The 16,312-nt window shown below is 45.1% G+C and overlaps 2 protein-coding genes across 2 annotated transcripts in view; one reads left to right on the top strand and one right to left on the bottom strand.

Moving 5' to 3' along the window:
- Positions 1 to 12,453, bottom strand: part of col4a4 (collagen, type IV, alpha 4) — a 39,213-nt gene extending 26,760 nt beyond the window's left edge. The window contains exons 1-4 of the mRNA XM_069668359.1: positions 12,410 to 12,453; positions 10,239 to 10,387; positions 9,920 to 9,962; positions 3,786 to 3,857 (exon numbers count right to left, since the gene is read on the bottom strand). Coding sequence (XP_069524460.1) covers positions 3,786 to 3,857; positions 9,920 to 9,962; positions 10,239 to 10,285 — 162 coding nt within the window. The 5' untranslated portion in view covers positions 10,286 to 10,387; positions 12,410 to 12,453. The remainder of the gene's footprint in view (positions 1 to 3,785; positions 3,858 to 9,919; positions 9,963 to 10,238; positions 10,388 to 12,409) is intronic.
- A 1,069-nt stretch (positions 12,454 to 13,522) lies between these two features.
- col4a3 (collagen, type IV, alpha 3) overlaps positions 13,523 to 16,312 on the top strand; it is a 35,185-nt gene continuing 32,395 nt past the window's right edge. Inside the window, exon 1 of the mRNA XM_069668120.1 lies at positions 13,523 to 13,790. Within this exon, the coding sequence (XP_069524221.1) occupies positions 13,701 to 13,790 (90 nt within the window). The 5' untranslated portion in view covers positions 13,523 to 13,700. The remainder of the gene's footprint in view (positions 13,791 to 16,312) is intronic.

The following is a 16,312-nucleotide window of genomic DNA, read 5'->3' as shown; positions in this document are numbered from 1 at the left end:
TACCTTCCTGCATGTTTTAGGTTTCTCCGCACTCTAACACACCTGATTTGAATGATCTGCTCGTCATCAACCAACTGAAGCGTCTCAGGGGATTGGTAACGAGCGAAACATTAGAATCAGGTGTGTTACAGTGCGGAGAAACCTAAAACAGGAAGGTAGCTCTCCAGGAGCAGGGTTGCCCACTCCTGCTTTAAACCATAAGACAACAGATCAGACTGAAAAACAAACACGAAACGTGTCAGTTAAAATTCAGATTTATTAATTGATGATTTTTTGGATAAAAATAATAAATAATGATGTAACAGGTTATCAGTATTTTTTACATATTATATAAACAAAAAGGTTTGATCCAGACACTTCAATATTATGATTACACGTGTAGCGTTTAGAACATCTAACTTGTTCCACATGTTGCAGTAAACCTGAATCAACAGTGTGCGTCTACTTTATTGAACTATATAAAGGTGATTTTATGCAGCTGCTTGCTGTACTTCTTTGAACTAATTTTTAAGACTAATTTTTATTGAAAGGCTTTCTTGTACTTGTTTCATTTTATCTGTTGTTTTATTTATTTATTGTCTCTTTGAGTCAAACATTGTTTTAAGTTGTTCTGTTCTTCTTCTGTATGTCTACCTGTTTTATCCCTACATTGTTGAGTATTTTATTGTTAGTATTTGGTTTTGATAAGTGCTATATAAATAAATAATATAATGTTATTATCATACTAATATGATATGTCATACTGTGTTATCAGTCTGTAACTATCTGGTCTTCTGTGTGTGCCAGTGTGTGAATCAGTGATGTGTAGTGGGAGTGCATTAATTTGTCTAAGCGAAGGTAAGTGTTTGTGTGTGCGTGAGTGTGTGTGTGTGTGTGTGCGTGTGTGTGTGTGTGTGTGAGGTGTATTGAGTGTGTGTGTGATGAGATGTGACAGCTGTGATCTCTGTTAGTCCTCTCTCTGTCCTTCTTTCTCTGAAACCTCTGAACTGTGAAATCACTGAGACAGACGCCTTCCCACAATCCTCTCTGCCTGTCTGCTGCCCCCAGCTGTACAAACACACACAGTTACACACATATAAACGGAAAATTCACACACACACACACACACACACACACACACACACACACACACTAACAGACATACACCACATACATCAGTTTTCGATTGTGGCCTGGAAACTTAAACGTTGTTGTTGTTTACTCAGTCAGCTCCTGGATCCTGAAAAAAATGGGGCTAAACACTACACAGGTTTAGACATCAACATCTGGACCACACCGTGACTGTGGTCAGAAACATCTGGACCACACTGTGACTGTGGTCAGAAACATCTGGACCACACTGTGACCTGGTCAGAAACATCTGGACCACACTGTGACCTGGTCAGAAACATCTGGACCACACTGTGACCTGGTCGGAAACATCTGGACCACACTGTGACCGTGGGCGGAAACATCTAGGCCACACCGTGACCGTGGGCGGAAACATCTGGACCACACTGTGACCGTGGGCGGAAACATCTAGGCCACACTGTGACCGTGGGCGGAAACATCTGGACCACACTGTGACCGTGGGCAGAAACATCTGGACCACACTGTGACCTGGTCAGAAACATCTGGACCACACTGTGACTGTGGGCAGAAACATCTGGACCACACTGTGACCTGGTCAGAAACATCTGGACCACACTGTGACTGTGGGCAGAAACATCTGGACCACACTGTGACCTGGTCAGAAACATCTGGACCACACTGTGACCGTGGTCAGAAACATCTGGACCACACCGTGACCGTGGGCGGAAACATCTGGACCACACCGTGACCGTGGGCGGAAACATCTGGACCACACCGTGACCTGGTCAGAAACATCTGGACCACACTGTGACCGTGGGCGGAAACATCTGGACCACACCGTGACCGTGGGCGGAAACATCTAGGCCACACCGTGACCGTGGGCGGAAACATCTGGACCACACTGTGACCGTGGGCGGAAACATCTGGACCACACCGTGACCGTGGTCAGAAACATCTGGACCACACCGTGACCGTGGACGGAAACATCTGGACCACACTGTGACCTGGTCAGAAACATCTGGACCACACTGTGACCTGGTCAGAAACATCTGGACCACACTGTGACCTGGTCAGAAACATCTGGACCACACTGTGACCGTGGGCGGAAACATCTGGACCACACCGTGACCGTGGGCGGAAACATCTGGACCACACTGTGACCGTGGTCAGAAACATCTGGACCACACTGTGACTGTGGGCAGAAACATCTGGACCACACTGTGACCTGGTCAGAAACATCTGGACCACACTGTGACCGTGGGCAGAAACATCTGGACCACACTGTGACTGTGGGCAGAAACATCTGGACCACACTGTGACCTGGTCAGAAACATCTGGACCACACTGTGACCGTGGGCGGAAACATCTGGACCACACTGTGACCGTGGGCGGAAACATCTGGACCACACTGTGACCGTGGGCGGAAACATCTGGACCACACTGTGACCGTGGGCAGAAACATCTGGACCACACTGTGACCGTGGGCGGAAACATCTGGACCACACTGTGACCGTGGGCAGAAACATCTGGACCACACTGTGACCTGGTCAGAAACATCTGGACCACACTGTGACCGTGGGCGGAAACATCTGGACCACACTGTGACCGTGGGCAGAAACATCTGGACCACACTGTGACCTGGTCAGAAACATCTGGACCACACTGTGACTGTGGTCAGAAACATCTGGACCACACTGTGACCTGGTCAGAAACATCTGGACCACACTGTGACCGTGGGCGGAAACATCTGGACCACACTGTGACCCTGGTCAGAAACATCTGGACCACACTGTGACCTGGTCAGAAACATCTGGACCACACTGTGACCGTGGGCGGAAACATCTGGACCACACTGTGACCGTGGGCGGAAACATCTGGACCACACTGTGACCGTGGGCGGAAACATCTGGACCACACTGTGACCGTGGGCGGAAACATCTGGACCACACTGTGACCGTGGGCGGAAACATCTGGACCACACCGTGACCGTGGGCGGAAACATCTGGACCACACTGTGACCGTGGGCGGAAACATCTAGGCCACACCGTGACCGTGGGCGGAAACATCTGGACCACACCGTGACCGTGGGCGGAAACATCTAGGCCACACCGTGACCGTGGGCGGAAACATCTGGACCACACCGTGACCGTGGGCGGAAACATCTGGACCACACTGTGACCTGGTCAGAAACATCTGGACCACACTGTGACCTGGTCAGAAACATCTGGACCACACTGTGACCACTCGTGTTACCACCATAACCTTCTGTGCTGTCGGTCACTGGATGTTTGTGTCTTTATCTGTGAACATTATCTTTAAGATGTTTCTGGAAACAGAAGCTCAGAGTTTAGAGAGGGAGAGAAATAAAGCTGTGACATCACACTGCTGTGTGTGTGTGTGTGTGTGTTTGTGTGTGTGTGTGTGTGTGTGTGTGTGCGTGTGCGTGTGTGTGTGTTTGTGAGGAATCTGCTGACACAGTTCAAGGTAAACAGCTGCTAATTTAACACCAACACATTCCTCACACACACTCCTCCATCCAACAGCTCATTATTACAAAGTCTGTGTGTTTTAGTGTGTGTGTCTTCACTGTCTGTGGTTTAAGACAGTGAATGTGTCAACGGTCTGTTAACAGAATAAATTGTCTGCAGTTGTGATGATGTCATGCTGCAGACAGGCTCTGATTGGCTGTTGTGTGTGAGTGGGCGGGGTCTTACCCTTGCTCCTTTGGCTGGGAAACATTGACAGGTGGAGCAGTCCAGACCAGCGCACGGCTCCGTCTGGTCACCCTGGAAACAAAAAAAAGAAACAAAAGTCATGATGACATCATTATCCTGCCCAGGATCCCGCTCGCCGGCGTGTTTAACATCAGAACAGCTTCTTGTGTTGGTCTGAGGTTAACGTTCACAGGTATGCAAACTTCAATGACTGTAGTGAGTGTCTTAGTTACGTCTCGTCTCGCCGTTCCTCCTCTTCTCTGCTACCTGGGAACTGATCAGCTGCAGGAGCTGTATTTGTCAACAGAGCTGTCAATCATGAGGCCACACCCCCTTTTTATAGCATCAAATAACTCATTAAAAGTAAAGTTGTCAGAAAAATGAACACTGTGACATAAATCAGCATGATAAGAACTAACTATAATGACAGAAAACATGTTTGAGAAAAATGTATTTGACGTGTATTTTGATTTTATAGTTTGACTCATGTCCCATCTGTTAACATGGAGGAGGCGGGCTTTATGAGCTATACTGCAGCCAGTCAGCAGGGGGCGATAGAGAGGGTTTGGCTTCATTTAGAGGGAGCTGTCATGTCATCCATCTTTTTATACAGTCTGTGGTTGAAATCATTGAGCAGCTACTTAACCCTGATAAGCTGAGTTCAATGGTTAGCCCCTGATGGCCTTCAGATGTGTCCATCCATACCACAGCTCAGTCCAAAGGGTCACTGCATTGCTGGCCCAACACTGGCAAGGCTGGATATATGGGTCAGGGAGGTTGCCAATCAGTAGGTCGGCATATTTCATTTGCATATAAAGACTACCACATCACCAACTCCTTAACCCAAAGTCCTGGAGAGAGTGCTGGAGTAGGCGAGTGTTGCAGGGTTTGGACCTCGCAGACAACAAGAGTGTCACCTCACTGTCACCACAAATTGGTCTTCAACCAGGGGAGTCCACAGTTCTGCTTGGGGAAACTACAGAGAAAATCCAACCATCTTGTCCAAGTCTGCGTGGGGTTTGGTTATTAGACTTCCATGCAAATCATGAATGGTCCATGAACACTTAATGCCAAGATGAGGTGATGGTTTGTAGTCACTCTTCAGGTCTGCTAGTCTCAGTCTTGGATACTCAGTAAAGACAAAAGCTCAAACAGGTAGCAAGGGTGAACTGGTAAAACGTGGCTGAGGCATCTGCCTGCAAGGTGTTGATCTCTTAACTCGGGAAGTATTGTCCCTTTATCGCAAGGAAGGTTTGGGAGCCATGTTCAGATCAAAGTTGAGCAGGTAGCTACCCAGAGTTGTGGCCAAAGGGTTCTTCTAAACCTGAAGGAGGACGTCCAGCTGACGAAGGACGACGCATTTGGACCGTACAACTACTTAAGTAGCAGACGGGTACATCAGGAATGTATCTTCTGTGGTTCTTTTGACCTCAGATGGTGGAGTGATGTGGCTTCATTCTTGTTTATGGAACAGTTGTTTACAGGTGTTTCAGGTGACTGTGAATATGGGTTACTGGCGCCATCGTTACAAATCATTAAGGCTACGTTCACACTTTTAAGAGACACACATATTGACAGTTTTTTAAATACAGTAGTTTGGACGTAGCCTAACAGTTTGTCAGGACTGAAAGCTGAGTGAATTTTCACCATCACGTTTAGTTAGTGTTGGTTAAACACAACTTGCAAATATTTACCCTCACAGATACGTCAGAAAACTTCACATCATTTGGAGGTGGACACTGCTTTGTTAACCTCCCTCCTCCTCCTGAGCTGTGTCTGACGAACTCTCCTGCTGCTTCCAGCTCCTTCAGGCTGACCAGTGCCCAGTGTGATGAGCTTTTAGCTCGGATCAGTACCAGGATTTCTCTGATGGACACCAACTACCGGCGTTCTGTTTCAGCTGTGGAGCGCCTGTCCATCTGTCTCCGCTGAGTGGCAGTTTCACTGTATCTAGCAAGTCACAGGTGGGCTGAGATCTGTCTCACTACAGCGCTATGAAGCCACAACAAACAGATGTTACTGAGATTTAATGACAATAAACAGGCTGAGAGGATGCTGAGAGAACTACATCAGGAGGCAGGGTTGTGAAAGGTAAATGGAGTTTGGATTAACAATTTCTGATGCAACATCAGGACGTCAGGAGAATCTCAACATGTCATCAGTTAGCGTAGACACCACCAAGGTTGTTCCTCACCACAGATTCTGTCTGCGATCTTCATGAACACAATCTGAAGGCGCAATCAAGTACAAAGTACCAGTGATGATGATGGAGACTGGTTATATTTTCCACCAGACCTGGATACAGCAGGGTTTGCTGTGGGAGGAACTGAAGGGGAAGATGTGGCTGTGCAGAAGGTTGTATAAGCTACCTTGCTAAGCCCGCTGTCATTATGAACCAGACCAGTTAAGCAGCAGAGAGTGTATGAATGGACGGATGTTCAGACTGCAGCAGGGTGAGTTTTGTGTTTCCTGCTGAATTTTCTCCTGCAGAGTCTGTTTTGTATTTTATGGTGTTTTCTCTGTGTTCAGACAGTGAGGAATGTAAACACTGCGCAGAGACAGACAAGCATCTCTGAGATTCTCAGGAAGCAGACAGCTGACTGTGAGTGTGTGTGCGCGTGTGTTTGTGTGTGTGTTTATCAGATAACGTCAGTGACAATTGTGCTCCGTTTTTTCTGACCTATACACTCTTTGAATAGTCTGAATGAGGACAGATGTGAAGCCGCTTCTGTTCATCAGATATGAATCAAACCATGAGAGCTTTAAACTCACTTTAACACAAAACGCTGCAGATGAGGCGAAAACACACGTGCTCATAACACATGTCCATGAATGTACATGTATAACATCCTGTTAATGACTTTACACCGCATCATAAAACAGCTAACGTTTGGTACAAACAGTGTGTGAGTGTCTCCAGTCGATGTGTTCATCCTGCAGCAGTGAAACAGGCTATAATGGCTGCAACATAATCCTTGATGGGTCAAAGGTCGTCCACTAAAAGTTCTTGTTGTTTCCACTGACAGGCTCAGATTGTTATTCTGCGTGTGTGACAACATGACAGAAAGGATCCCTACAGAGATAGACCTTTTTGTTACAGAGGAAGATGATTGTTTTAACCACACACAGACGTTACATCGCTCTCTGCACACACACCAGACTCCATTGGGAAGAAAACTCCAGGTTCAGGTAAAATGTTTTTATCCATGGGATCCTTTCTGTGATGTTGTCACACACCAGCCTGTCAGTGGAAACAACAAGAACTTTTAGTGGACGACCTTTGCTAAGACACATTTGCCCCTCAGGAAAACGTTGCAGCCATTTTTCTTTTTGGACCCATAAGTCATCGAGAACCAAAAATATGTTAAAATAGTGTTACCACAATGACACCTGTGTGTTCAGTGTGTCCAGCATGACAAGCCTCTTTTGAATTGATAATGTTAAAGACATTTGTTCCATTAAATACATCTGGAACATGATGGGTGCTGTTGATGAAGAGGAACTCAGGTTCTCCTGATGGTGCTGCGAGGGAACGTCAGTTAAAACAATTGGGGAACCACAGCACTGACTGTGTCCCTTCACATGTCACACCCTGAGTGTCCCTGTTGGTATACCGAGCGTGTTTTTTTTCTCTATGTGGGCCCCAGACGGTGAGTTTCCCAGCATGCAGCAGTGTTTGTGTAGCGGCCACATTCCTACAGCGTTGTGTAAACCAGGTTACCAGTCAGGCGTGGCTATCAGCAGCAGGAATGTGGCTATCGCTCTATCTGCTGTCACGACTTTGTTCTGAAAGTCTGTAATCACACCATCCTCCCTCCATCAGTCCTCCATTTATCCTCCATCACCGCTCGATCTGCTGTACCCTTCTGCACTCACACCATCCTCCTGCAACCTCCATCGGGCCTTCCACCTTCACTCCACCTGCTCTCCAACCAGCTCCCAGTTTCATCTATTTATCCTCCATCCACCATTCATCATCCCTTGTTCCCAGATTGGCTGAACAGACAGTGGAGCAGCTGATTGGCCGACGACGCTGCTGTTCACAGACGGTCTGAACCTGACGACCTCAACAAGATGGAGGGACTAAAGAACAAAGTTTCCGCCCCTATGCAGGGTCACATCATGCGTTCATTATTGCTCCATCTCTCCTCCATCATCTGGCCTTCACAGTTTCTTATAATCGATCTCTTTCAGGTAAGTCATAAAGATCGGAGGGCCGAGGTCAGATCCCTGAGGGACACCAGAGGCACAGTAACACACAGGTAATCCTCTATCTCCAGCTGCAGGTCAGTTAAATCTGACTCCACCAAGCACCTGAGCCTGTCAGTCTCCTACACCTGCAGTGCCACACTGTCTGACAACAGTTTCTGCACTGTAAAAAAAAAACACCAGTTGTTTGAACTAAAATAAGTTAGTGTCTGGGCTGCCTTGAAATTTTAAGTTGACTTAACTTGAGAAGATAAGCTAAGGTAAATTTGTATCACCTCAAAACAGAAAAACATTCCAAGTTAAATTATCTTTTAGGTTACTGAACTCACGTAACTCACGAACTCGTCGTCGTCACGGTGTTTTAAATTCACTTATGGCCACACCCAGGTGAGAACCGGTAACCTTCTAACTGTGAGGCAACAGCACCAACCTCTACACTGTGGAGCCACTTCCAATTATGTCAACTTAATTATGTATTTATATTTCGGTAGCTTTACTGTTAGGTTAATCCTTCTGACTCACATTCTTAATTTCAGCTGAATCATTTTTGTAAGTTGGAAAACGTAACTTTCATTGAGACGACAAACAAAGTATGAAGTTATCACAACATTTAAACTAACTGCTAGTTAAACTGACAATGAATTATAAGTTACTATTGTTTTTACAGTGTGCTGTGAGTGGTTTCTCCCCCCCCAAAAAAAGGAAAATCTGGTATATTCTAACTTCATTTTTAATGTTATTTTACCATCGATGTGGCTGTTGTGATTCTGGGTCGTGTTTAGTTTGCACTCTCGGCCTCCACAGTAGAGATTTCAGGGAAAGCCTTGTGTCCCCTAATCGAGTGGACCTTTCTCCAGGTTTATGTTCCCGTTTGGCTCTCTCGGTTGATCGAGCTGAAGTAAACAAGCAGGAGTGGAAGACGCGTGCTAGAACTCCAACATCACCTTGTTTAATTCCATTTAATTACTTTGGTTGTTGTTCTCATACAGCAAATAAGGATCAACAGTCTCCGATTCTTTGTGAGACTCTGCTGTCGTTGAGTGTGTTAAATAAATGACTTAGTTACCACCACACATCATGGAGGCATATTTTCAAATCTCCCGTCAGTTTTTAGCACTGAGATCAGCCTGTGGAGTTTTGGGGCGAAATCCTGAATGTGTTTTTGTTTTTTAAAATGATTTTTACTCAAATCAAACGTTTGACTCTGAGTCTGACCAAAAGCAAATTAACTTCCTGGAAAGGCCGACCTCATGTCACATTCTTTCAATAAATTCTGCTAAGTCGAGTCACAGCTGCCAGATTTACGGGAAATTAATCTCCCGTTCAGAGCCATGCAACGGTTTAGAAAACCACCAAACGGAGGTGAAAATCAAATTCACCTCAAGCTGCTGGACAGTGAAGCTGCAGGAGCGCTCAACAGATAAAAACGTGTGACGATAAGAAATACATAAAAATACAATTGTCGTGCAGATTTCTGAGGCAGAAGCACCCTCCATGTTTCACAGGATGATTTAAACTAACCAGAGAGCTGCTACATCTTTCTCACCTGACCTGACCTCTGCAGGACGCCGTTTGACTATCAGATGTCTCTTTGCATGTGTCTTATTCCAGGTTGAAGGATCCTTCAGGAAGTTTCTTTATAAGATATCTGATCAACTCAGAACTAAAAACGCCCCAACAACAACATCAGAACAGAGCTGAGCAGCATCATCAGCTCATTCAACACGCTCAACACTACTGATGTTACTGATATTCATATTTAACGTTGGCATTGTTTAAATAAATCTTTAGTTAAAGGTCCTGTGTGGTCCTCTCCTCTGAGCCGGGCTGTGACAGACTCAGAGGACTTCCTGTCTGCAGTTTAGAGGTACCAAGAGGAACCTTCACAATAAAAGTCCAGGTTGAAATGAGAGAGATGAACTCACCCCGAGAGCTGCTGGAGGAGCTGTCAGGATCATCAGGAGGCAGCTGGAGGAGGAAGCACACAGGTGAGTCAGTGAACAGGTGATTGTCTTATGACCTGGACGGACAGCGTGCAGCTCTGACCCTGCAGTCACAAGATCCTCTGATTCTTCTTGCAGTCATAATGTGGAAGCAACATGGACGCTGATTACTGCAGGTTATGGGTAACTTTACTTTGAAACTTTAACTACATGCAGCTAATAAATCTCATTAACTTAAACTTTAAACTGTGTTTTATTATTGTTAATGTCTTTTTGTCTATTTAAATCACATTGTCTTTACCAGAGCCAGGTGAAGCTGTAGGGGGCGGAGCAGGAAGTCAGCAGCATCTCTGCTCAGAGGAGGCCTCGCCCACTTTGCAGCCCTGTAGCTCTGACTCCGCCTCCAGCTGGTTCTCAGCCAATGAGGACACTCCGGCGCTGGTGGTTGTCCTGATGGGACACAAAGAAACAAAATCAAGTCAAACTCTGTAAGAGTCTCAGAACCCGTCACATGTGTGTCCCTGTTGGTGGGCTGCATGTGAATCTAGGACGGGCGTCCTCCAGAGGGAGGCGCCGATACACCTGAAGCTGATGTCCAGCAAACAAAAACACCAAAAGAACAACGACTCACTTTTTGTACTTTAGTTACAACAATAAGTTTGCCAAGCAGCCACCAAGTGACTGAAAAACAATAGCCAGTGTGGAAGTGCCAAAAACTGCAGTTCCTCTGGTGTCCACTTGAGGCTGTCTCCAGCAGTGAGTCAGTCCCCATAGAGCCCCATGTTAAACTTTACAGCAGAAATAAACATGTTTACAGCCTGGTACAAAAAACAGTTTGGGTCTCTATAGCTCATTTCTCTCTTCATGACAACTGTACGGGGAGAATCTTTATACAGCTCACCTGTTCACATTATATTAAGGCTTAAAGTGATGCAGCATTAGGGGCGTGGCCTCTTTGAGTGACAGCTGGGAGCTGCTAGCTGTCTGCTAGGTGTCCCCTCAGCTAACTCAGTCACTGAACGTAACCTCTGGGCCGTGTTTGTGCTGTTGGAGCCTTTTGGAGAGTTGTTCATGTAAATATCAGACAGAAAGCTTTATTGGACTAACAGACCGTCCAACACGTCTCACACACTGTTTCTACACTCAGTCACATTATACTTATTTTATTTATATGTTAGCACTAATTAGCAGCTATCTGTGCTCACCATACTGGGTGTGTAAGATCTGTTATTGTTGGTTCAGGATGTTCACCAGCCGCTTACTCTCCTGTCAGAGATATGGCCGTATAAGTTAGCAGCAGGTCGGCTACGCTCCACGAGCCCTCCGAGCTTCTTCAGTCTGATAAATAAACTGCAGTCAGCCACCACAAATACAATCACGTTCTGTGGGAAACTCGATAGTTAACAAGCACATTCACTTCTGGCTCTAAAAAACCAACATGGTGGCTGCCAAAATGCCAAATTCAAGGGTTCAAAAAGAGCGTTGTCAAACCAACATGTGACGTCACGGTGCTTCGTCCATCATGTATACTGTCTTTTGCTTTAGCTGACAACTATCTGTCAGCTAACACTTATGGTCGTCACGTTCGATCACTCAGGGCTGAACTGAACGCTGACCGTCTCATTTCTGTTTCTGAGTCAAGAACAGGCACAGAGTCGGTTCAATCACTGCAGGGCTGTTCAACAACAAGCTTCAAGTACTTAATGTTCAATATCATGGCCAACATTATCTGATGCGCTGTTGTTTTCATGTTGTTCTTTGAGAGCACTGAAAGCACAAGATGTTATGCATGTTTGCTGCTTCTTTCTTCTTCTGCTCCGCATCTCTCACAGCCACAGTTCAGATTTTACACACAGCAGCCCACACGTGATCAACTAATGAAGATGTGATTCATATCAAAACACCCAACAGGAAACAAACAGCACAATCAGCTGCCTTGATGTTCACTTCGCTGCATGAGGAGCACTTTTCTTGTGTACTGTTTAAGAACATTTTGCTGAAATGTGATAAAAGCGGGACTTTATTCTTCACTTTGTTAGTTCAACTTCTCTGGATAAAAACACGTTAACAGGACGTCACCGGCTCATCAGCTCCCTCTCGGCTGAGAACAGTTTGTTTCATCTTTAGATGCAGATTAAAGTTGATCTGATCTCATCATGTTGTAGTTTTACAGCGTTTTAAGTCTGCGGGAGGAAAGAGAGCACAGCAGCCACACTGCGCTGCGCTGAGTCAAAGTACTCCGTTACTTCTCTCCTCCTCTTCACCTTCATCAGCCGCTCATTAACGACAAATAACCTGCTGACGTCAGCAATTGGCTCTTAATAACAGCTCATTAAGAGTTAATTAACAGCTGATTGATCGGTTGATGAACAGCTGCAGCGGTTTGTTCAAACACATCCCAGCAGTAAAACAGGTGAGCCTCTCACACACACATACACACACACACACACACGCACACACACGTTCCCTTACCTGAAGGTCTCGCGCTTAGTCCGGAGCTTCACGCTCTCTTCATGTCAGAGACAAACAGACAGAAAACTCTCAACTTTAGCCGCTAAACTGGACCCGCAGCGCACCGCTGCACACGCAACTCCACTCCTGTCAACCACCGTCAAACACGAGCAGGTGCACGCTCCGGCACTTCCGGTGCCAAGGCTGCGCCATACAAAATAAAAGCTTCTTGTTGCAGCAGAAAGAAGCATGACATGGAAATGTTAAGAAAGGATTGATCAGATAAAACGTGTCTTAGTATTTACTTTCAATAGTGACATGGACATTAGTGGATTGACTGAAACCTATTATTCAAACAAGAAAGCCTAATAAATAGTTTAACAATTGATGTAACAAGATCAAACACAAGAGAAAAACATGAAAAACAAGGCCAGCAAGAGTTACAAGGAAAAATGTAAGATACAGATAAGTACGAGAGACGAAACATCAGTTTGAACATCCACATTCGCATGAAATAAATTAATAAGACACCACGTCAGTCAGGATAAAAGTTCCGATTCTCCCACTGACTTCTTTTTGTGACCTCGTGTTTTTCTACATGTTTATCAGGTGTTTAACATCTTTTTCTTCTTCTACAGGTCAGAGAACTGTTCAAAGCATTGTGTCTCTTGTATACAGAACATTTCCTGTTGTCTGTCACATGTTTAGGACTTCCTGTTGCTTGTTGCAGTGCAAGTTCACATTTTACTGTTATTCTTGTGAGTAAAGATGGCTTGATACAAATCCCATAATTCACAGCTTTGCACGGCTCAGGTGTGAGGAGTCTTATCAGAGATAGAACTGCCCCTGAGTGACATCAACAGAAGTCAGTGTGTGTTTTATGAGCACGATCGAACTCTCTAAGTAATATATGTGTTTAAGTACGCTGTAGCCTTACCTCAAGTTATTTTAACCACAGTTTACATAATAACAAACATACTGTATATTCAATAAACCAACTGAGTCACTGGAGTCATCAACTGATATGTGAAGCTTTTACTTTGAAAACTTGAAACGGATGTCTCGTGCGGGATATTGCGGGTTTCACTCCTCAGTGTGCGGACTGTCTCTCTCTCCATCCCGCAGCAGGTTGCTGTGGCCCGACAGGACCAGATGCACGGAACCCCTCTGGACTAATCAAAACCGAACTAAGCCGAACCGGCGGAAGGAACCCTGTCCCGAGCCGAGACAAGCCGAGAAGAGCCGAACCGTTGTGAGGTCAGCCTGGAGTCAGTGATATCAGCCGGGATTGTGCAGTTGTGTGTCCGCCTGTATGGAGGCTCCGGGCGGCCCGAGGCGGAGGATCGTCCCGCTGCTGGTTCTGCTGGTCTGCTGCTCCGCCGCTCCGGGACACGCCGAGAGGGTGAGTGAACACACCCCAAGGACGGCTCAATATTAGAGTAACGTGAGAGAGAGCAGGTGACCAGGTGAGGAGTGCAGGTGAGGAAACTGTCTTATTAAGAGAATAAAATGAACCCAGTGGAAACTTCAGCTCAGAGACTTTTATTGTGAAAATCTGTTTAAAATGGTTCATTATTTAATTTTACGTTTACAAGTCTTTATTGACATCCTTTGCGTGATCTGATCAATAACTATAATTGGCTGGATGCACCTGTTGCCTTACCTTTGTTCCCATGGTAACAAACAGACAGACAGATGTGTGTGTATGTATTTTTTTTTTAAAGCAGACTGTGACTGACAGTGGAACGCCATTATTATTATTATTATTATTATTATCATTATTATCATTATTATCATTATTATTATTAATAAAGGCATTATTAATGCCAGTGTACGTAGTCATATTCATATGAGTAAATCTAGTATTTTGATTTGACATCATCATGTCCATGTTGCTATGAATCATGGGTTATATTCTGCAGGATTCATCAGAGCTTCTGAACTTGTGAGTTCCGGTCTGAGTGAGTTCTAAACTCTGCAAGTTCTGATCTTGGTGTGTTCTCATCTCAGTGGCTTCTGGTGTGGTGAGTTGTGGCTCAGGTGAGTTCTGGTCTCGATTTATTCTGGTGTTAGTAAGTTCTGGTTTTGTGGAGTTCTCGACTCGGTCTAAGTAACTTCAGGTCTTGGAGAGTTTAGTTTTTCTGGTGAGTTCTGGTCTTGGTGAGTTCTGGTATTAGTGAATTTGGTCTCTTTGATTTTGGTTCTCTGCAATGTGCATGTGGAGTTACTTTCTTTGCATGGTCTGGTCTTGGCAAGTCCTGGTCTTTTTCAAGTTCTCCTACCAGTGAGTTCTGGTCCTGGTGAGTTCTTGTCTTTGTGAGTCCTCGCAGTGATGAACTCTTGTGTTGGTACCAGTAAGTTCTGGTCCTGGTGAGTTCTTGTCTTTAGTCCTGGTCTTGTTGACTGTGAGTTCTGATCTCGGTATGTTCTGGTCTTTCTGAGTTCTTGTCTTTGTTTGTTCTGGCCGTGATGAATACTGGTGCTGGACACTTTCTACCTTGGAAAGTTTTACTCTTGGTGCATTCTGGTCTTTGTGAGTTCTGGACTTTAAGTTCTGTTCTGCACAAGGTCTGGTCTCAGTAAGTTCTAGTCTTAGCGAGTTCAGGTCTTGAGAGTTCTGGTCTTGGATTTTGTTTTTTGTTGAGTTCTGGTCTGTGAGAGTTCTAGTCTTCGTGGGTTCTTGTCGTGATCAATTCTGGTTTCAGAGGCTTTCTGCCGTGTTAGGTTTACTCTTGGTGAGGTCTGGTTTCGTTGAGTTCTGGACTTGTGTGTTCGGGTCCTGGTGAGTTCTAATCTTTGTGTGTTCTTGTCTTGGTAAGTTCCTGTTGGTTGGTTCTGGTCTTTGTAAGTTCTGTTTGTGACTCTGGTCTTGATTAATCCTGGTGAAGGAGAGTTCTTACCTTGGTGAGTTTAACTCTTAGTGAGTTCTAGTTTGGTGAATTTTCAGACTCTTAAATTCTGTTCTTTGCCAGATCTGATCTCAGTAAGTTTGGGTCTTGGCGAGTCCTGATCTTTATGCATTATGGTCTTTGTTGGGTTCTGGTCTAACTGAGTTCTGGATTTGGGCAGTTAGGAACTCTTCAGTTCTGTTCGTTGTGAGCTGTGCAGCAGGACAGTTCATCCGGATACACAGCTAACCTAATTAATTAACATTCATGTTCCCCACAGGACTGATGGTTGTAACTTGATGATCCTCTGACTTTTCACGTAGCGCCATCATCAGGTCACAGTTGTCACGACTTCTACTCGTGTGTGATGCCACCGATGGCTGAGGTGAAATGTCGAAACAGCTGTTGGTGAATTGTTGTCTGTTTTATCAGCAGGTTGATCCGAACATTTCTGCCTCTTTTTTTATTGCGGAAATAAAAGAATGTAATAAAAATGTCAGACAGGAAATAAAACCTGTCTGTGTGTGTGTGTGTGTGTCTGTCTGTCTGTCTGTCTGTGTCTGTCTGTCTGTCTGTCTGTGTGTGTGTCTGTCTGTGTGCAGTCAGTCAGACAGTCTGGTCTCTGTCTGTTGTTTTAGTTCGTCTGTTTTTGGTTTCAGCCTTTTGTCCTGATCTGCTGTTATTACTGACTAACACACACACACACACACACACACACACACACACACACACACACACACACACTCTGATCTGATCTGCTGAGCTGCAGTGAAAAGGAAAGTCATCGTCTCTGTGACTGAAAGCAGCTGAACAGTAAATAAACATTAAAATTATTTCACCTCCAGTCTGCTGACGTTTTTAGAGACTTTGAAATTCACTAAAAAATCACTTAAATTATAGAATGTAAAAAAAAGGGTCATATCCACCATGACGTAACCTTCTGAAGCCTTTAGTTTTAAGCCTTTAGCCACTTAGGCTGTCGCAGTCTTGGCTTTCTGACGCGAGAAGAGACCACATATTGATCCCCAAGAGGTTA

Source organism: Semicossyphus pulcher, unplaced genomic scaffold (genome assembly GCF_022749685.1).
Source record: "Semicossyphus pulcher isolate SPU_LCO1_2020_fin unplaced genomic scaffold, fSemPul1.0.p SCAF_19, whole genome shotgun sequence".
Lineage (NCBI taxonomy): Eukaryota > Metazoa > Chordata > Actinopteri > Labriformes > Labridae > Semicossyphus > Semicossyphus pulcher.
The sequence above is the reverse complement of the archived record's forward strand: the minus strand, read 5'-3'. Positions and strand labels throughout refer to the sequence as shown.